The sequence below is a fragment of the Oncorhynchus tshawytscha genome, linkage group LG04 (assembly GCF_018296145.1).
Source record: "Oncorhynchus tshawytscha isolate Ot180627B linkage group LG04, Otsh_v2.0, whole genome shotgun sequence".
In the NCBI taxonomy this organism is placed as follows: Eukaryota; Metazoa; Chordata; class Actinopteri; order Salmoniformes; family Salmonidae; genus Oncorhynchus; species Oncorhynchus tshawytscha.
In genome coordinates this window covers 21,697,681-21,719,377 of record NC_056432.1, presented here as the reverse complement: position 1 = coordinate 21,719,377, position 21,697 = coordinate 21,697,681, and the positions used below count along the sequence as shown (strand labels likewise).

Here is a 21,697-nt window from a genome sequence, read left to right as displayed (position 1 = left end):
TAGTCTGTTGTGCTGCTGGACTGGGCTGGGCTGGGTTAACAGCAAGCCCCTGCTGTGTAGAGCAGACGTTCTGTAGGGGAGATACTGAAAGCCGTTCTCACTCCCTGTCTTAATGACCCACCGCAAAGCCACTAGAAACTGTCGCTGACGCTCAGTGAGTCAGCAGTTCCATCTGAGCAGCTCTGTAATGGCTACCATGTGCCACAGGACCAGATGCCACTGTCAAGCAGCTGGAGAGGCAAAACACACACACACAAACTTGCATGCAGGTACACACACACACACACACACACACACACACGTGTTTAAGATAAAGTCAAGTACTAAATCTCCTTATTGTAGTTCAATACCAACATCTGGGTCTTTCCCTTGTCTTCTTTAGTTTTAGTTCTCCTCTCGGTGAAGTAAGTTATTTGGTTTCTGTGTTATTTGTGTCGCCCCATGTTTCTCCTCTGTCAGTCTTTATAAACTCTTGTTTCTACCTGTGTTTGTTTTCAATGTCTCCTAACCTGTTAATGGCAGGGAGCTTACTCTTAGTCTGCCCCTTGTTTGTTTCAATGTGCTCCTTTATGTGTTTTAGGAGTTATGTCTGCTCCCCAGTCCATCACTACTTGAGGTCAACTATCTTATGGTGGCCATGTCAATCTACTTGAATAGCATACATACCTTCCTGGTGATGACCATCATCATCATCATCGTGTTTATATTATTGAAGCAGGATGGAACCAAACTCTTGTCCCTCTTCTTTATTTTGCCCTACATAAGCATGTATCATTTCCTCCTTATACAGTAGTATACCGTACACTATACTGTAAATTCACTCAAATAATCCCCTGCCTCCCCTCCATTCACCCCATGTCAGAGACCTCATAGTTTAGAGCTATACTCTGTTGTCAGGTAAGTAATGGAGGAAAGATTGCAGCCCTGGGGTTGAAAATGACCACTAGGCGAGAACAAGTAGACATGATAGTATACAGTTGAAGTTGGAAGTGTACATACACTTAGGTTTGAGTCATTACAATTCATTTTTTTTCAACCACTCCACACATTTCTTGTTAACAAACTATAGTTTTGACAAGTCGGTTAGACATCTACTTTGTACATGACACAATTCATTTTTCCAACAATTGTTTACAGACAGATTATTTCACTTATAATTCACTGTATCACAATTCCAGTGGGTCAGAAGTTTACATACACCAAGTTGACTGTGTCTTTAAACAACTTGGAAAATTCCAGAAAATGATTTCATGGCTTTAGAAGCTTCTGATAGGCTAATTGACGTCATTTGAGTCAATTGGAGGTATACCCGTGGATGAATTTCAAGGCCTACCTCCAAACTCAGTACCTCTTGGGAAAATCAAAATAAATCAGCCAAGACCTCAGAAAAAAATTGTAGACATCCACAAGTTTGGTTGATCCTTGAGAGCAATTTCCAAACGCCTGAAGGTACCACGCTCATCTGTACAAACAATGGTACGCAAGTACTGTATAAACACCATGGGGACCACACAGTCGTCATACCACTCAGGAAGGAGACGCGTTCTGTCTCCTAGAGATGAACATACTTTGCTTGCGAAAAGTGCAAATCAATCCCAGAATAACAGCAAAGGACCTTGCAAAGATGCTGGAGGAAACAGGTACAAAATATCTATATCCACAGTAAAACGAGTCCTATATCGACATAACCAGAAAAGTCGCTCAGCAAGGAAGAAGCCACTGCTCCAAAACCGCCATAAAAAAGTCAGACTACGGTTTGCAACTGCACATGGGGACAAAGATCGTACTTTTTGGAGAAATGTCCTCTGGTCTGATGAAACAAAAATAGAAATGTTTGGCCATAACCGTGAAGTATGGGGGTGGCAGCATCATGTTGTGGGGGTGCTTTGCTGCAGGAGGGACTGGTCAACTTCACAAAATAGATGGCATCATGAGGAAGGAAAATTATGTGCATATACTGAAGCAACATCTCAAGACATCAGTCAGGAAGTTAAAGCTTGGTCACAAATCGTTCTTCCAAATGGACAATGACCCTAAGCATACATCCAAAGTTGCGGCAAAATGGCTTAAGGACAACAAAGTCAAGGTATTGGAGTGGCCATCACAAAGCCCTGACCTCAATCCTATAGAAAATTTGAAGTGCAGAACTGAAAAAGCGTGTGCGAGCATGGAGGCCTACAAATCCTGACTCAGTTACACCAGCTCTGTCAGGAGAAATGGGTCAAACTTCCCCCAACTTATTGTGGGAAGCTTGTGGAAGGCTACCTGAAACGTTTGACCCAAGTTAAACAATTTAAAGGCAATGCTACCAAATACTAATATGTAAACTTCTGACCCACTGGGAATGTGATGAAATAAATAAAAGCTGAAATAAATCTTTCTCTCTACTACTATTCTGACATTTCACATTCTTAAAATAAAGTGGTGATCCTAACTGACCTAAGACAGGGAATTTTTACAAGGATTAAATGTCAGAAATTTGGAAAAACTGAGTTTCAATGTATTTGGCTAAGGTGTAGTATGTAAACTTCCGACTTCAACTGTATATAGTTGTCATGCTGTTGTAGGAAAGTTCATTCTGTTTTATTCACAGCAAAGGAAGTAATGTATGATGTATTGGAATACGTGTGGTAGGAAGACTACTGATTTAGAATACATGTGTTCAACCATTTCAAAATACTCTAAAGACACGCAAATGAAGCATGTCAGAGCATGGCCTTGGTCTACCATGCTTGGCCTGTCCATAAAGGCTTTCTTTTTACCTGTGGTAATGGAGTGGGAACAGACTGTTTTGCTGTGAGGAAACCTCCATTGTACTTGCATGCTGTATATAATTCAGCATGCAGGAGTTTTATGTCTTCTGATATGTGATGTATTCCATAATTCTGTCTTTATCCTTATCTTCAAATACATCAAATACATGTAACTCATGCAGTAAAGGAGAGTTTTTCAGTGTACCCTATTAAAGGGGAACTACCCTGTCCCTCTGCTCTGTCTGTCCACCTGCAGTATGGAGCAGCAGAAGTCTCTGAAGATGATGTCAGTGTGGGAGCAGCGCACCACTCAGCTGAGGAGACACAACCTGCGGGCCAGCAGTGAGGCCCTGTACAGCGAGCTGGACCCTGAGGAGAGGCTACGCATGTCCTCGGCCCTGCACATCCGCCCTGACATGAAGACCCACCTGGACCGGCCCCTGGTCGTGGAGCCCCACGATGGCCCCGGCCCCATGGGCTACCTCAAGCCCTGGACCCCTGAGGAGACAGATAACCCTGGGGACCCAGCCGGCCCCCAGCCACGTAGGCGCCACCGGGACAGGGAGAGACCCATCGACAAGGCCAATGAGATTGGAGATTCAGGCAAAGAGGGTAGGCACCATGTCCATCACAGTCGCAGCAAGGACCCCAACGGGACTCGGTGCAAGGAGGGGAAGAGTGAGCGGTTGCACAGCCGAGAGGGTGGCAGGAGGCACCACCACCAGACCTCAGTGGATGAGGGAGGTGGAGGGGGAACTGGGACGGGAGAGAGAGAGCACCGCCACCACCACTCCCACAGACAGGCCAGAGAGGGTAATGGCACTGTCAACAGCGGACGCAAGGATGAGCGCAGGTCACGCCACAAAGATGGCCGCTCGGGAGAGATATGCCCCAGGGGAGAGAGCGGGGCCAATGGGGAGAGGAGGAGACAGAAGACCCACAGTTACAGGGGCAAGTCCACACTGGAGGGAGAGGAGCACAGTGAGAGGGAGAGGGGGAAGGGCCACAGGTAAGACTGTCTCAGTCCCTGGCTCTCTCTCTTACGTCTCCAGATGACTTCTGCATGACTATATTGGTTAACTACTGCAAATCTATATGGCATATCATTTTGCAACGATGAAAGCATATCCCATAACGTTATTTTAGAGGAACAGATGTCTACTTAGTACCAGAGATCAATGAGTTTTGCTCTATGGTCATTTCCTCTGTTTCCCAGAGACAGATATGTGGAATCTGAGGGCGACTCCATGGCCACTAGCACCCAGCAGGACCCTGGAGATCAGAGGTGGGGCACAGAGATACCTGAGGACTCAGACAACCAGAGGAATGTCAGACGGACAGGACGGACGGCCATCCACATCCCCCCTGTCACCATCACCTCCCCGCCTGGGGAGACCACCCTTATCCCCAGTCAGTACCAACAATAACCCTAACACTCATCCCCAGTCAGTACCAACCTTAACCCTAACACTCATCCCCAGTCAGTTTCGTAAATCTATTTTCACTCTAGTACTGTTAGTTCAGTGTCCTGTGTTGCTGAGGTGTATCTTAAGCTTTGTATATGTGTCCCAGTGAACAGTATAGACTGTGAGACCATACCTATGAACAAGGAGAAGAAGACCCTGGAGGCGTTGACTCGGACCGGACCCAGACCCATTCTCCCCTACAGCTCCATGTTTGTGTTTGGCCAGACCAACATGTGAGTGTGCCACGTGGCGTGGGCAGCTCTATACTATATGCTACACAACTCATACCATTCAAACCACACGCACTCTGCCGTCCATGAGAACATTGTCACATGGTCCCACAACTCCTGTTAACATTATAGTGCATATCTTAAAGGCAATTGACTAGCACTTTCCTTTAAATCCACACACTCACTCAAATGTCCATCTTTGTAGATTTCCTGTAAACCTTTGCATAAACCTACGATCAATTAACAGCAAACTGTGATAGCCTGTCTATATGCAGCTAGCCATTGTGTTAGCCTTTTGTTATAGTGTTGATTATCATTCACTATCATTCATATGTCATCATATCATCACTGTATATTATCAAATCAATTCTCTATGTGTAATTTAATTACGCAATTTAAACTAATCATGTAACTTTAATTAACTAGGAAGTCAGGGCACCACGGGAATATGTTGTTTATAGAGTTTCAATTTCCCGAATATAACTCTTCTGATATTTTCATGTCTTATCGATTACATTCACATATTAATGGATTATTACCTCATCAGTCATATTCTGAATGTCTCAAACCCTTGGCTATCTGCTCGAAACCTAGCCTAGATAATGAATCAGTAATATACAAATTGGCTTAATTAGTTATTTACTCACTAACTTCATCAATCACAGAATTACATAAACACACACACAAATAGGTCATACATTGGTTACCAACTTGATAGAAAAGTCCCTAGTGGGCTAAGCCGATATGACGGCTTGGTAGACAATGAAAGGGGATGGGGACACTCAAGAGCGGGAAACTCAGAGAGGATAACTACACTCATAGCAATTGCTAATACTTTGAACATGAACAACCGCTCATTCGAAAATAAATTGCAATTTACAATTTTTGGCTGTCCCTCTCTGCGATCGCCGGTCCGTCTGCTGGATAGTCAGTCTACAGGAAGCCTCTGGTTTGTCCACCAGAGATCAGAGTCCATCGGAGTTTTAGGTTGTTATAATGGATACTTCAGAGTCCCATTCAGAAATGTTCTTAGATTATATGCGTTTACCAGACTAAAGTATTTAAACAGCTGCAGCCTGAAAAATTGTTCTTTAGTTTTAGATTTCAAATCAAATCAAATCAAAATCAAATCAAATCAAATTTTATTTGTCACATACACATGGTTAGCAGATGTTAATGCGAGTGTAGCGAAATGCTTGTGCTTCTAGTTCCGACAATGCAGTAATAACGAGCAAGTAATCTAACTAACAATTCCAAAAAAACTACTGTCTTATACACAGTGTAAGGGGATAAAGAATATGTACATAAAGATATATGAATGAGTGATGGTACAGAGCAGCATAGGCAAGATACAGTAGATGATATCGAGTACAGTATATACATATGAGATAAGTATGTAAACCAAGTGGCATAGTTAAAGTGGCTAGTGATACATGTATTACATAAGGATGCAGTCGATGATATAGAGTACAGTATCAACGTATGCATATGAGAAGAACAATGTAGGGTAAGTAACATTATATAAGGTAGCATTGTTTAAAGTGGCTAGTGATATATTTACATCATTTCCCATCAATTCCCATGATTAAAGTGGCTGGAGTAGAGTCAGTGTCATTGACAGTGTGTTGGCAGTAGCCACTCAATGTTAGTGGTGGCTGTTTAACAGTCTGATGGCCTTGAGATAGAAGCTGTTTTTCAGTCTCTCGGTCCCAGCTTTGATGCACCTGTACTGACCTCGCCTTCTGGATGACAGCGGGGTGAACAGGCAGTGGCTCGGGTGGTTGATGTCCTTGATGATCTTTATGGCCTTCCTGTAGCATCGGGTGGTGTAGGTGTCCTGGAGGGCAGGTAGTTTGCCCCGGTGATGCGTTGTGCAGACCTCACTACCCTCTGGAGAGCCTTACGGTTGAGGGCGGTGCAGTTGCCATACCAGGCGGTGATACAGCCCGCCAGGATGCTCTCGATTGTGCATCTGTAGAAGTTTGTGAGTGCTTTTGGTGACAAGCCGAATTTCTTCAGCCTCCTGAGGTTGAAGAGGCGCTGCTGCGCCTTCCTCACGATGCTGTCTGTGTGAGTGGACCAATTCAGTTTGTCTGTGATGTGTATGCCGAGGAACTTAAAACTTGCTACCCTCTCCACTACTGTTCCATCGATGTGGATGGGGGTGTTCCCTCTGCTGTTTCCTGAAGTCCACAATCATCTCCTTAGTTTTGTTGACGTTGAGTGTGAGGTTATTTTCCTGACACCACACTCCGAGGGCCCTCACCTCCTCCCTGTAGGCCGTCTCGTCGTTGTTGGTAATCAAGCCTACCACTGTTGTGTCGTCCGCAAACTTGAAGATTGAGTTGGAGGCGTGCATGGCCACGCAGTCGTGGGTGAACAGGGAGTACAGGAGAGGGCTCAGAACGCACCCTTGTGGGGCCCCAGTGTTGAGGATCAGCGGGGAGGAGATGTTGTTGCCTACCCTCACCACCTGGGGGCGGCCCGTCAGGAAGTCCAGTACCCAGTTGCACAGGGCGGGGTCGAGACCCAGGGTCTCGAGCTTGATGACGAGCTTGGAGGGTACTATGGTGTTGAATGCCGAGCTGTAGTCGATGAACAGCATTCTCACATAGGTATTCCTCTTGTCCAGATGGGTTAGGGCAGTGTGCAGTGTGGTTGAGATTGCATCGTCTGTGGACCTATTTGGGCGGTAAGCAAATTGGAGTGGGTCAAGGGTGTCAGGTAGGGTGGAGGTGATATGGTCCTTGACTAGTCTCTCAAAGCACTTCATGATGACGGATGTGAGTGCTACGGGGCGGTAGTCATTTAGCTCAGTTACCTTAGCTTTCTTGGGAACAGGAACAATGGTGGCCCTCTTGAAGCATGTGGGAACAGCAGACTGGTAGATTTCTTAGCCATTTCAATGTGGGGACCTCGTCCCTGCGTTTTTGACTCTTGTAGAGTTGCCAACCATTTCAACGGGTAGCTACCGCTTCATGTTTTCTGGTCTTGTCCTTTGATAGAGTTGTAGTTCACCCGGCATGTTTTGGTCTCTAGAGTGATAGCCATTCCAACGTGGGGACCTCGTCTCAGGCGTTATCTTGACTCTAGTTTGTATTTCCAACCATTTCAACATGTAGCGACAGTGCCATATTTTCTGGTCTAATGTAAATTTTGTCACGAGTGGTTTTATACTCTGTGGAAGAAGGGGGCTTTCTATGACGCCAATGTAAATGTATGCACTCACGGGGGCGTAGCCACTGACTAGTTAAACTTGATATGAAAACCCATCCTCTCATTTAGAAGGCTAACATCACATTTCATCTTTTCACAAATAGTTTCATATGTAATCATATACGTTTCACAACATTTAGATGTAAACCCCATAATTGAGAAGTGGACACAACCAAAGATACAATAATGTGTGTTTCCTGTCCTTCGAGAGGTCACCAAATGAAAAAACTCAACATGATTGTCCCTTAAGTGTCCACGGACCATTTCAACTGCTTGGAATACAGAAATACTGTTCAATTATTCAAAATTTTGATGTCCTAGTGTGTCTCTGTGTTCCAGAGTTTACATTCCAATCTCAAACACTACAGAGCATAGAGGCAGCGTATTTTACAACTGCCATAAAGTGGCCCCCTCCACCCTCCCTCTGCGAGAGAGAGAGGGCGCTTTAGAGCGGACCCACTGCAACCTGATCCTTCAGATCTTCACAGGAGAGTTATGACACTGTCTATATGCGGCCAGCCACTGTGATAGCCTGTCTATATGCAGCCAGCCATTACTAGGAACAGTGTTTACATTAGATAATGTCTCGCAGGTTAGCTGTGTATATATTTATCTCTCTCTCTTTCTCTCCGTCTTTTCCAGGGTGCGGCGTCTGTGTCATTACATTGTGAGCCTGCGGTACTTTGAGATGTGTATCCTGGTAGTGATATCTATGAGTAGCATTGCATTGGCTGCTGAGGACCCTGTCCAGGCCAACGCTCCACGCAACAATGTGAGTCTACACACACACACACACACACACACACACCCACACACAGGCAGACATGCCAGACACACACACGTCCCCTCAATCTGGCAGCCATAGTCCGTACATCTACATGTACACTAGAGGGATGGACAACTTTGATGGAGGTGGGGGCCACAAAAAATCTGAGGTGCAGTCAGAGCGGGCCCTTTTGCTGACAAGTGCTAATTGAGTGACTGTCAGTGGCTGACATACCGAGATAAAAACTGCTGATACACAACATTTTGGGGAAATTGATCTGCGGGCTGCCAGTTGCCCATCCCTGATTTATATTTACACTGTCATGACATCTCTGATGACTCAGTCAGAAAAATAATGACAGGTGTGACAACAAAGTTCTTCCAAATCGATCTGTAAGCAAGGAGAGGACCAGACAGCTGTTCAAATGAGCTGGAGGAATAATTCATTTTGCATGGCCTCTTAGCTGTGTTTTTTAAATTACTAATGCACTCACTCTCCTGTTCAGGTGCTCAAGTATCTGGACTACGTCTTTACGGGAGTTTTCACATTTGAGATGGTGATTAAGGTAAGAGCTTGGGTAGCATGTGATGTTTACTACATGCTAAATGACTGAACAAAAATGACATGTTATCAGATACTTTTGGCAGCTGTCTTAGTCTTCCACTATATTAGACTAGGATTGATTTCTTTGTTTTTCACTCAGTTACTTCTATAGTTGTATTGGCCTCATGCCACATCCCATGTTTAATTAAATGCATTACTAAGTGAGAGCCCTTTTAATAATAATAGTGTATTACTTTTCTATAGCACTTTTCATAGAATCTCAAAGTGCTTCAAGAGCAAAAAAACAAAGAAGCAATATATCATGACAGGTCAACCAATAGAGGCCAAGTCTTTAACATCCAAAGATGGAGAGGGTCAGTGCATTGCTTGACTGAAGGGAGCTGGACAGGGGAAGGTAGATGATGGTGATGGAGTCTGCTGATGATCTTGTAGAGGGCAAGACTGGGAACCAGCCGAAGTCCTATAGCTTCTGGGCTTCTCCTCTTCCACTCTGTGTAGCATCTACTTGGGTGATGTCTCAGCAGCTTTGGGCGCCAGAAAGCTCACCACACAAAGTTCAGAATAGTAGCCAGTTGTCCTCACTATGAGCCTGTGGCCTTAGCACGGCTGTATTCCTTTGTCTCCCACTCCTCTCATGCTTCAGGCGACTCCTCAAATGATGTTCTCAAAAGATCTGGAATTCGCAGCCAGGTGAAACAGATGTCCAGATGCATTTTTTTTAGCTAGTGTTGTGACTTTACTTTCATTAATCTAATGGCTGTTATTTATTTAATCCACTAACTATGTTGAATTGTAACTCAATTAAATGAATGATGTAACAATTAACTCATTAGGATTTAGGGCACCACAGATGAAGTTGTTTAACGAGTTACCATCTCCCGAATTAAACTCGAGAAGATAGATAAGTTATATATTGATAAGTAACTTATTAATCATTACCTCATATCAGTCTCATTCTGAACAGTTGTAACCTTATTGGATCTGCACAAATTGTTTGAATTATTTATTTACTAGCTAACTAAATAATAACACAGAATACACATACACACTTACATGAGACGAAGGTCCCTAGGCGACTGACAAGATACGCCGGCTTATTACACAGAGATGGAGAAGGGGTTGGGGAAAGTAGAGAGCGAGAGAAAAAGCAAAATTTATTGTGGATACATTCTAGGACTGTCTTCACATTAATCATATAGCTTGCACACAAACCGCCGCCTGTTTGGAAAAAATTAATAATGAATCTATGTACGAGTTGAATGCCGTTCGTTCATTGCTTACCTCGGTCGGAACCAAGCCCTCTCGGAAAGTTGTTTCGATGAGCCTTTCCTGTGGGCCACTTGTACATGCTCTGATTGTCCACTAGAGAACACAATGTCCTTCTTCTTAGTTGTCTGGTCTCTTTACACGCACAGTTGCAGACTGGCGATGTCCTTGTCTTGTAAGTTAATTTTTGTATTGAGAGTTTGAGTTTCTTACGATTTCAACGTGTGTACAAAAGTCTCACGTCTTTCTGGTCTGACATGTTAATTCTTAGCCAGTCCTCAGCACTGGTCGAAAAGGGCTTATCTGACTTCACTTGGGGCATGGCTACTTAATGTGCAAAGGACATCAAAAACCATTATCTCATTAGAAAACCAAAATCACATTCTTATCTTAACAAAAATAGTTTAATCATTCTTCATATTCTATTCACATCAGGTTGGATGAAAATGTGACAGCTAAAGGGGGTTTCCTTCCTTAGATACAGTATTTGGTTCACACAATATGACATTAGTTTTTTACATCGGACCATTTCCCACATTCGGATGTTCGAAATATTGTTCCAAAGTGAATTTTTTGGACATTCGAGTTTTGGGCTGGCGGACAAAGACATTCCTTTGGTTGATACTAATTAACCAAGAGAGTCCTCTGCTGCATACAATTTATGACCGGGCGTGAGGTGTCACAAAACCCCCACATCAATCTCTCCTCCCCTCTGCGGGTGAGAGGGGTCTGATAGAAGTTGATTAATTGAAAACCTGATCTTTGGACCCTCACAGGAGAGTCATGACACTAGCTAGCCAAGCCAAAAAGTGTTAACCAGTCAGTCTACTTGCAAATCCATGGTTCAAAAAATCCAGATATAAGCAATAAAAACGTGATGTTATCAACAAATTATAATAAAAAAAATATATATATTTGAAACACAAAAAAAATAAATGAAATATGTGCAAATTTAAAGGAGATCTGTGCTTAGGCTGCTACTAGGGCACCATGTCAACTGGTTGATGAAAAGGGCAGTGCAGTTAAAAACATGATTTTCTCATTTGTTCAATTATATTTCCAATCAAGGAGGTCGAAATAACACTATGAAATTGTGAAAATGATGGGAATGCCCTTTCTTTTTTTTATGCCTGGAATTTCATCCTGTTCAGGTGGGACGGAACTTTTAGCCCACATCATGATGTCAAAATGTGATCTGATTATAATAGACCAATGACTGTTCATCTGGGCAAGGGAGTGGGTTCTAGACTATCCTATGAGCCAGTCAGAGCTGTGTATGTAAATATCTTCAAATTTCTTTCCTGAAGCCCACATGATCAGACTGAGCATTTCAACGGACAAAGAGGTTCAGGGAAATATATGATAAAATATCTATTTTGGAGTTATTTTCATTCAAACTAACACACACAGTGATGTATTAGATATACAGTTATGATTTAAAAAGAAAATGACAAAGACTGTATGGGAGCATTAATTTAATATATTTGGTGTAGGACTTGTCGTGGAAATTTCCACTATTTACCAAATCATGAGCGCAAACCACACACAAGTCAGAGTTAGTTATCAAAGTCCATCTTTAATTATATCAGCTCTATCACAATCCTGTGACTCTCAGATAAATTCAGTGTCTCTCAATGAATTCTCTGAGAGCCCCTTCTGCATTGCAACTGCGATCCTTTAATAGCAAAGAACACACATAGTCAGACAGCATAGACATAATAAATCGTTCAGCTTTGTCTCCTTACTCAAACCCCAGAACCATAAACCAATCCTCCATATCAACAGGCATATATCAAATTGTCATTTAGATACAACCAATTCTAAATTACAACCAATCCTGGACAAAATCACGGAGAGGATAGAATGATTCCAGACACTGCCATCCTCCTTTCCCCGATGGGAAAAGTAGGGAGTGACTGGCACAGACACAGTGGAGCAAAAGATGTGTAAACATATAATGACACCTTGACCTCTCCCCTCTCTGCGGCCCATGCAACTTAGTCTTGACATAGAACAGATAACTGCAACCCTGCCACAGTATTATACAAAAATAACATTCTTGATGAGAAGTAACTTACAAACATATGATGAATATAAAACATCTTACCTATGTTACCAACAAATTCTGATTATTCCACAACAGACTATGGGAGGTTCTGCCACACTCAGTGTACTGTAGCATCTAACCCTGCTCTCTGATTGGTCCAGATGGTTGACCTGGGCCTTCTTCTCCATCCTGGTTCTTACTTCAGAGATCTCTGGAACATTCTGGACTTCATTGTGGTCAGTGGAGCACTGGTGGCATTTGCATTTTCGTAAGTTTAATATTTTCTTACTAACATTCATAATCACCCCCATTTTAAAAAAGAAGAAGAATTGCACACGTCAAATTTGACCAAAGAACTGATTCATTGCACTTTCCCAGACACTGGTTGTAAAATATGTAGACATGCTGTGCATGCATTTTTACATACACTATAATTAGTCTGTAATTTCCCATCAGAGAAATTCCTTATCATGAAATTCCTTGCATCAGTACAATACTGTAGAATATGTACTCTTGAATAATGATGTCTGTTACCTCTTACTGCTGCAATATTGTATTCATTATTGGCTCAGTTTTTGGTCCAACTGTTTTTGTTATGAGAATAGGGCCATTCAGTTGAAACACTTTGTTTACTCCTGTATGCTTGCTAATGTTGCTGCTGCCTGGGGTATTGACTGAACTTACCATTAGTTCCATAAAAACACAATTGGAGAATAGGAATACCTAATGTCCTAGTCGTTTATATGCTGATAGAGCAACCGGTTGGTGCGTTTTGCAGTAGTAGGGGTTGTAATTGCGTTAAATTCACCTCCACAAAATGCCATATTTCATGGTTGTGTGTGTGTGTACATGTGTTTTGTGTGCTATTGACTCAAAGTTACTCTTCTGTTTCCTTGTGGCTTGGATCTCTTGAAGGAGCTTCATGGGGTAATGTTTTCACTCTCTTTCTCTCTCTCCCTCTCACACTCGCTCTCTCTCATCTTGCCTGTCTCTGTGTGTGAGAGGTAGCAGGGTCTATGCTCAATCATTGGGACACAATCATCTCTCTTTCTCTGCTGTTCATCTTTTCATAATCCACTTGTCTTCTCTCACATTCATCTGCTTGAACATAGATCATCTGTGGTGTCCATGTTCCTCTCTGCTACAGGGGACATGTCACCTCAGTGTTCATTCTCCTTGTCTCCTATCATGACTACATATTCACTTGGACTGCACTAGACAAATACATCTGTTGCTGTGATGAGAATGATCCTTCTACTCTATAGCAGCTCATGCTTTCATTACAAAACACACATAGTTAAGCAGTGACTACTAATACAAGGTAGTAAGAAAGAAAGCCATTTTCTCTGCATGGAACTTTACAGTGTCTTCAAAACTGGTGTCATCAAGGTATCTAAATTGTTGACTGCTTACTGTGACCAGACAATTCCAGCCTCCATTCCCACTTGTGTGTTTGTTTACAACACCCTCCCCTAGCCACTCTGACAGACAGCTGGCCGTGTTGATGGATGGACATTATTCTCCCTGCATGTCTCGGACCTCATTCTCCATGTGATCCACTGCCTCATTGTGAGTGAACCGTATCGCCACGGCCATGTGTCACCCACTACTGTACACTGTCAGGGGACTCACGGTGCTAACTGCCTGGCTCAGTGATCTGCAGCTGTCGTTGTGTTGGATGCACCTCTTGACATCCATCCTGCTGCTACAAGCTGTGGAGCGAGCTGCCTCGAACGCCGCTCAGGAGATGTTGCAGGATGTGTTTTAGGGGAAGTTGCTTCCTTAAATCTCTCAACAACATGGCATTGTTCTGTCTTCCTTCAGACATTCCTCATCTGTCAGGTGCCCTCTGTCCATTAGATACTGTATGCCTGATCGTGCAGAAGAAACAAACTGTTATTTGTGCAACCCAAACAAGTGGCAGGAGTGTCTTCTTGGCAAATACAACTTGATTCGTGTCTGTTTTATGAACATTGCCTTGAACAATGAAAGCCATTATTCAACACAATTATCCTTGATGAAGTGTCATTATGGCCTAAAATGCTGTGTGGCATAGGGCCTTTTCTAGTTGGATCAGATCCTCTCACTTCCACAACAGCATTCAACTGTCTGTTACTGACAAATGAGTACTATAGCAAACAAGAAACATCTGTTTGATATATTATAGGCCCATCTCCCTTCATAATATTGTATTGTTTAGATTGTACCTGTTTATGCAAACATATTCATATTTTCTTTGTGTTGGAAGTCGCCATAATTGTGCTCTGTACTTTGTGTTTTTTCGATGTTTTCCCCATCAGACCGCCACAAGGTGTGCCCAGGTGGGGACCCCCCTCTCCCCTCTACCCCTCTTTCTTCTGCTTAGACCAGGATCACGTCTCTAAACCTGTATGAGTAAAGGGTTTCCTTTACAGACAAGGAGCCTTTGCCATCTCACTCTGATAGCTTTCAATATAAACCTCTCTCTCCAATCTGACTGTAACTGGAGACTCAAGTAAAACGTGTTCATAATTGATGCTTGGCCTAAATTCCAGCATCAACACTGGCTATACTTGCAATTATAATCATTATGTAGACTCTTAGTATTTATTTTCACTTGTTTACATTCTCAGCTAATGTAAACACACATTCATGCTTATTCTGTTAACTCTTTTCTCTAGGTGACCCACCAAGCAGAGCCCTATCAGTGCACACATTAAAACATAGTACAGTCTGGTTTCACAGGGACAGAGGGAGAATCTAAGACTGCCATTAGAGTAGTGGTAAAAATAGCTGGTGCTGAGACAGAACATGATGGTTATTTTGGCTGACAGTTTTGGTTCTCCTTCCAGGGAGATGAAGTATGCTACAGACCAGCCACCTGTACCTGATAATGATGTCTTCATTAAATATTTAGCCAGCTTCTCTCATAGCTGCCACCATCCAGACCCTGCAGAAAACTCCAAACGCTCCTAATGAACCTCCCAAGTCACACGTGTTTTTCTACAAACTGATCAGACGTTCTTTGAAAGCTATCAGAATGTCATGTGTGGTTTGTCATGTGTGGGTGTTGTGTGATCTCAAACCACAGGCTCTATTTACTGTGAAAGCATGCTGGACTAATGTGCATCAGAGCATGAACGTTGCATGCTGCTGTAGTAGAGTAGAGCTATAACAGAGCCTCTGGGAGGGAGGAACCACACCATCATATTACATGACCATGCTATGTTGGGAATACGAGAGTTACAGGATGGCTTTTATTCCCAGTTGAATGGGAAGTGATCTGTCTGTTTGTGTGTGGTGTGTGTGTGTGGTGTGTGTGGTGTGTGTGGTGTGTGTGTGTGTGTGTGTGTGTGTGTGTGTGTGTGTGTGTGTGTGTGTGTGTGTGTGTGTGTGTGTGTGTGTGTGTGTGTGTGGTGTGTGTGGTGTGTGTGTGTGTGTGGTGTGTGTGGTGTGTGTGGTGTGTGTGGTGTGTGTGGTGTGTGTGTGTGTGTGTGTGTGTGTGTGTGTGTGTGCGATTCCAGCTGCCGGCAGACAGAGAGGAGGCAGGGTAGGGAAGGGGAAGATGTGGTGTGTTGGCAGATTTGTTGCTTTCCTCCTCCTGGACTGTATTGTTGGTGCATTGGTCATTAGAGGACGAAGTGTTTTTACAAGTCTCTCTTTATCAGTTGGTGAGAAACACAGGTTACAGACAGTGACTGCTGTTGGTGAGAAACACAGGTTACAGACAGTGACTGCTGTTGGTGAGAAACACAGGTTACGGACAGTGACTGCTGTTGGTGAGAAACACAGGTTACAGACAGTGACTGCTGTTGGTGAGAAACACAGGTTACAGACAGTGACTGCTGTTGGTGAGAAACACAGGTTACAGACAGTGACTGCTGTTGGTGAGAAACACAGGTTACAGACAGTGACTGCTGTTGGTGAGAAACACAGGTTACAGACAGTGACTGCTGTTGGTGAGAAACACAGGTTACAGACAGTGACTGCTGTTGGTGAGAAACACAGGTTACAGACAGTGACTGCTGTTGGTGAGAAACACAGGTTACAGACAGTGACTGCTGTTGGTGAGAAACACAGGTTACAGACAGTGACTGCTGTTGGTGAGAAACACAGGTTACAGACAGTGACTGCTGTTGGTGAGAAACACAGGTTACAGACAGTGACTGCTGTTGGTGAGAAACACAGGTTACAGACAGTGACTGCTGTTGGTGAGAAACACAGGTTACGGACAGTGACTGCTGTTGGTGAGAAACACAGGTTACGGACAGTGACTGCTGTTGGTGAGAAACACAGGTTACAGACAGTGACTGCTGTTGGTGAGAAACACAGGTTACGGACAGCGACTGCTGTTGGTGAGAAACACAGGTTACGGACAGTGACTGCTGTTGGTGAGAAACACAGGTTACGGCCAGTGATTGCTGTTGGTGAGAAACACAGGTTACGGACAGTGACTGCTGTTGGTGAGAAACACAGGTTACGGCCAGTGACTGCTGTTGGTGAGAAACACAGGTTACGGACAGTGACTGCTGTGTAGGATTGACTTTAACAACAGATGAATTCACGTGGTATTTAAGAGTAATCTCTCCAAATTTAGAAAGACAGAGATGAGATGAAGTGACATGGATGTGGAACATTTTACCCTGTGTTATGATGTAGAAGTTGACATTTATTGATGTGAAGTATCACATACTAATAATGTCTGGTTATTTATGTGTTGTTGACTGTTTATTGGGGTCATTGAAATCCCTCATTGCTTCACAAATGGGATGCTTTACCTTAAATCATTGCCATTTTGTGTACTGTGCAATACATTGGGACATGATTTTGCACCATGATTTTAGATAACATGCAATATGTTCTATCACTTCATTGTATTTCGTTTGGAGATGCCTGCATTGTGAGGCATTTATATTGCTATTCCCACAGCTCCCCAAGGTGCTGATTCAGCAAGAGCTTTTCTGAGTCTGTAGGGAACTTTAATGTACATGGAGTGTTAATGGGATTCTGCTCAGAATTCTTGACGTCGGTTCAGAAGATTTTCTGTTCTTCCACCCACTGTGTCTGAGAAAGTCTATTAAATCACTTGCTCCTGTATTTCCCCATCAGTCTTAATACTCTACATACTCATTTACATCCTTTCCTCTTTTCCCTCAGTCGCCTGTCTGTCTCACCATCCCAGCTTAATGACTTAGCGAGGATGTGTGTATGAAACAGCATTGGTTCCTTTAAAAATAAACATCACTGTTTCTTTTGTATCACTGGTTAGCGGTTATTCTGCAGAAATCTGATGCACAGTCTATAGCTGGTATTTACTTGATTTGTTGTCTGGTATTATTTGCATGGAGAAATATTTGTTGAGATATAATCTTCGGAGAAGGTGTATTTATTGGCATGCTATAAATCCAGAAAGTGTCTAATTTTCTCATGTAATCCAGGATTACATGCTACGCCTATCTGAATGATTTGGAGAGGCATGATCCTATGTGAGATTACTAATCCATTCTCAGTTGGGGCTGGGTGCTTGGTTGTCACAGACAATTTACCATCCTAAGGGCATCTATAGCTTTGACAAACATGTTTATACCCATGTATTATGCCTTGTATCTTTCGCCCACAAATCATTCCGAATGTCTTGTATAGAATACAATGTATTTAAAGTAGTGGGAGATGGGAGGATAGTACCAGCCGTTCTCCTACTAAATATTTCCTGTCACGTTTGGTCAAGACCCCTAGAGAGCATTCTTCAAACACTTTGTTTATTAGTCGAAACCTTACAATTCATGAAACATTTAAAACCAACAGTGATTTATCAACAAGCTACTGATTTCTGTCACAAGTGGTTTGCCTCTTTTGTAATGCAATTGTTGTTTGAGCAGTTTCTGTACCCAACTATCTTCTCACAGGGTTTAGCAGTTGAGTGATGACCTTACAGGTGTGTTGTCTAACTTAGTGTTTTTCTTGTGCAGAGGGTCCAAAGGAAAGGACATCAGCACCATCAAGTCCCTCAGAGTTCTGCGAGTCTTACGGCCCCTCAAGACCATCAAGCGCCTGCCAAAGCTGAAGGTACAGTATGGACTTACACTGCTCTACAGTCACACGTATTCACTGCTGTTGTCAGAACATAATCATCAGTGTGTACAGTATCTAATCCAACCCCATGTTTCTGTGTGTGTGTGTGTGTGTGTGTGTGTGTGTGTTTGTGTGTGTGTGTGTCCTCTCTCAGGCTGTGTTTGACTGTGTGGTCAACTCCCTGAAGAACGTCTTCAACATCCTCATTGTCTACATGCTCTTCATGTTCATCTTTGCTGTCATCGCTGTGCAACTGTTCAAGGGGAAGTTCTTCTACTGCTCCGATGAGTCCAAGGCACTGGAGAAGGACTGCAGGTAGTTCTACAGCATTATGAAATGAAACAGGAGAAGGCATACAGTATGAACATCGTTGGCACCAAGGCACTGGGCCCAACAGTCTGATAGAGCAAACCATGTAATAACGGTAACAGCTCAGGGGAGGGCTCCCCCTCCAAGGCAGCTGTGGTGGTACAGCCCTGCCTGGCTCTGGCTTGCAGCTTTGAATGCCTCTATGCCAGTGTACAATTACTGTATCTTCCCCAATAGAGAGAAGCACAGCCCAGTGCTGCTTTGAAAATGATTGCAGTAATTATCTGTTTTTGTTTGAGGATCCTATTGATTTTTCACAGGGACATGGTGTTTTGTCAGTCTATAATCAAAATAGTATCTGAGTATTTATATTTGTGTATGTGTTCATGTGTGCAGTAAGTTGTTCTCCCTCTCCCCACCCCCTGTTTCTCTCTCTCTCTCCCCTAAACAGAGGTAATTTCCTGGACTACGATAAGGATGAGGTGGCCACCCAGCCTCGGGTGTGGAAGAAGTATGAGTTCCACTATGACAACGTGCTGTGGGCCTTCCTCACTCTCTTCACTGTGTCCACCGGAGAGGGCTGGCCCGAGTAAGTCCACTTTCCAGGTTCCTTTTGAGTTGCTCTGTAAAGTTGAGGTCTCTGGTGGACTGGTTGCTCTCAGACAGACCGGTAGTAGAATGGGTGAACGGGCCTGGGGATATGTTCTGAGAATGTGCTGTAGCTCTCAGGCAGATACACAGACAGACAGACTGACCGACAGACTGACATTAGAACAGTAGACTGTGAATAAGCCTGCCCTGGGGATATGTTCTGAGAATGTGCTGTGCTAGTCTCTGTAATTGTCTCAAATAACTCATCTATATAAGAACATAATTAAAACTGCATGCAAAATATTTACCATGAAAGATTCTTAAGCAAACAACCCAATGATTAATTTGGAGTCAGATTAACTACTGTTCTGTGGTTGAGGAAATGCATCCGCAAGTGAGATTAGGAGGCTGCAGACTGCCCAGAATAAAGCAGCAAGGATTGTTCTAAGGTAGAAATATGATTATTCTGTTGTAGTCATGCACAATGCTCTTGGGTGGTCATCAATCAACAAGATTATTGGAAAAAAACATGCTTATTTGATTTCATAATTTACATCATTTAAATGGCCAAACTCCATTCACAACAGGATTCATTTGGTAAGAGACACATTCAGGCAATATTAGGAATAGATTGTCCACCACTTACAGTATGTCTGATCCTGGCAGAGAAGAGAAATAGGCAAAATAACATTTAGATTCAGAGCATCAAAGAAAATGAATAATTTATCTGAGCAAACCAGAAACCTATCAATATCTAAATTCAAACAATACTATAGAGCCACTTACATATAATAAATTGGAAGATTGTGCATGACTATGGTAGATGAAGGAACCAATTTATATTTTCAGTGTCACAGTATTTATCTGGTCAATATGTCAGTTTGTAACCATGTGTTATATGTGAAAATATGATTGTATTATAAATTGTATTTTAATGTTTAAGGACTTAGTCCGAATGAGGACAAAATGAGATTAAAATAAAATCAAGCAAAGTGTGCCAGCTTGTCGGGTCAGCACACCAGAGTGCCTTCTGTGCAATTTCCAGCCTGTCCATAATTCTCCTTCTTATTCCAGCTCCTCTGTCCTCCTCAATGAAATCATTGAATTAGCTATGTTATTAAACAATCCAGTGATTTATGATACGTCAAAATGAAGTCCATTAAATAAGACTCAGTCCTCATGACCTGGAGGACTAGGGTTAGTGGCCAGTCTCTCTCTCTCTCTCTCACTCAGCTGGACTTTTACTGTATGGACCATCTTAACACGGCAGATGAAAATTAACCTTTGTATCAGCAACGGTGAACATTAATCACATGCCTATTACATTTTAACAAAGGATTTTAATTGCCTATGTCCCTAATTTTAGATATTGAACTTTAAATAGTTGAATCGTTTCCAGTTAGGTTTTAGTCATATTGTAGTTACTGTAGGAAACTTGGTAGCAGTTTAACCAAAGTTGACTGTTTTTGTGGGTGGTTCCATATATTGACAGCATGGTTCCTGTGTTCCTCTCCAGTGTTCTGAAGCACTCTGTGGACGCTACCTTTGAGGACCAGGGTCCCAGTCCAGGCTACCGTATAGAGATCTCCATCTTCTACGTGGTCTACTTCGTGGTCTTTCCCTTCTTCTTCGTCAACATCTTTGTGGCCTTGATCATCATTACCTTCCAGGAGCAAGGGGACAAGGCCATGTCAGAGTGCAGCCTGGAGAAAAACGAGGTACCGCACGGGCGATAACTCACTTTGAAGCAAAGCAATGACAATTCGTATTTCTTCCAAGTATACTTTCTTCATTTGTGACGTGTTGGTCATCAGTGCCCTGTGCAGTGCAAAGCTCACGATGCTCTGTAGATGTTAGCACCCTTATATAATGCTGAGTACTCAGTGCAGGTACAGTCTTTCTCTCACTGCTGCTGCTGTTTTTTATGCTGGGTTCAGTTGTGCGTGTTGAGTCGGTGAGGCTGCAGTGGATCCTGCAGTAGCAACAGATGCAGTACAGCCTACTTGGTGAGCGCCAGTGTGACAGGTCCACGATTCATTCTGGAGCCCCACCCAGCGAGTCATCCCCTATCCCCCTTCCTCATGTCTACCAGGACCCCATTAGGCAACCACAGATAGATATACAGTATCTCCCTCTGTCCCTATTCTGAACTAACACAACAGATACGTCTCCCTGTGTCTGTTTGTTTGCTAACCTAACCTGACTCAGCTAACTGGAGCCAGAGTACAGCCAGGAGGAACTAGCCATGTATCCATCCTCTGGATTCAGACATCTCCTCTGCACATGGCTCTGATAGAATCAGGACTCTCTGCTTGCTGTCTCGTAAGATGAGTTGTTTTCTTCACAGTATTTCCGTCTGAGTTGATGACACAGATTCAGTGGTCCTGATGAAGGTAATGGTTGAAAGAGTGATGGATTGATAACTGGTGATTGGTGCT

The 21,697-nt window shown here is 43.1% G+C and overlaps 1 protein-coding gene across 1 annotated transcript in view; it reads left to right on the top strand.

Annotated features, from left to right (window-relative positions):
* The window catches only part of LOC112232795 (voltage-dependent N-type calcium channel subunit alpha-1B-like), a 102,439-nt gene that overhangs the window by 58,134 nt on the left and 22,608 nt on the right, over positions 1–21,697 (top strand). Inside the window, exons 16-25 of the mRNA XM_042321268.1 lie at positions 3,010–3,762; positions 3,970–4,163; positions 4,326–4,452; positions 8,308–8,437; positions 8,937–8,996; positions 12,470–12,576; positions 18,257–18,353; positions 18,514–18,674; positions 19,120–19,257; positions 20,776–20,977. Coding sequence (XP_042177202.1) covers positions 3,010–3,762; positions 3,970–4,163; positions 4,326–4,452; positions 8,308–8,437; positions 8,937–8,996; positions 12,470–12,576; positions 18,257–18,353; positions 18,514–18,674; positions 19,120–19,257; positions 20,776–20,977 — 1,969 coding nt within the window. The remainder of the gene's footprint in view (positions 1–3,009; positions 3,763–3,969; positions 4,164–4,325; positions 4,453–8,307; positions 8,438–8,936; positions 8,997–12,469; positions 12,577–18,256; positions 18,354–18,513; positions 18,675–19,119; positions 19,258–20,775; positions 20,978–21,697) is intronic.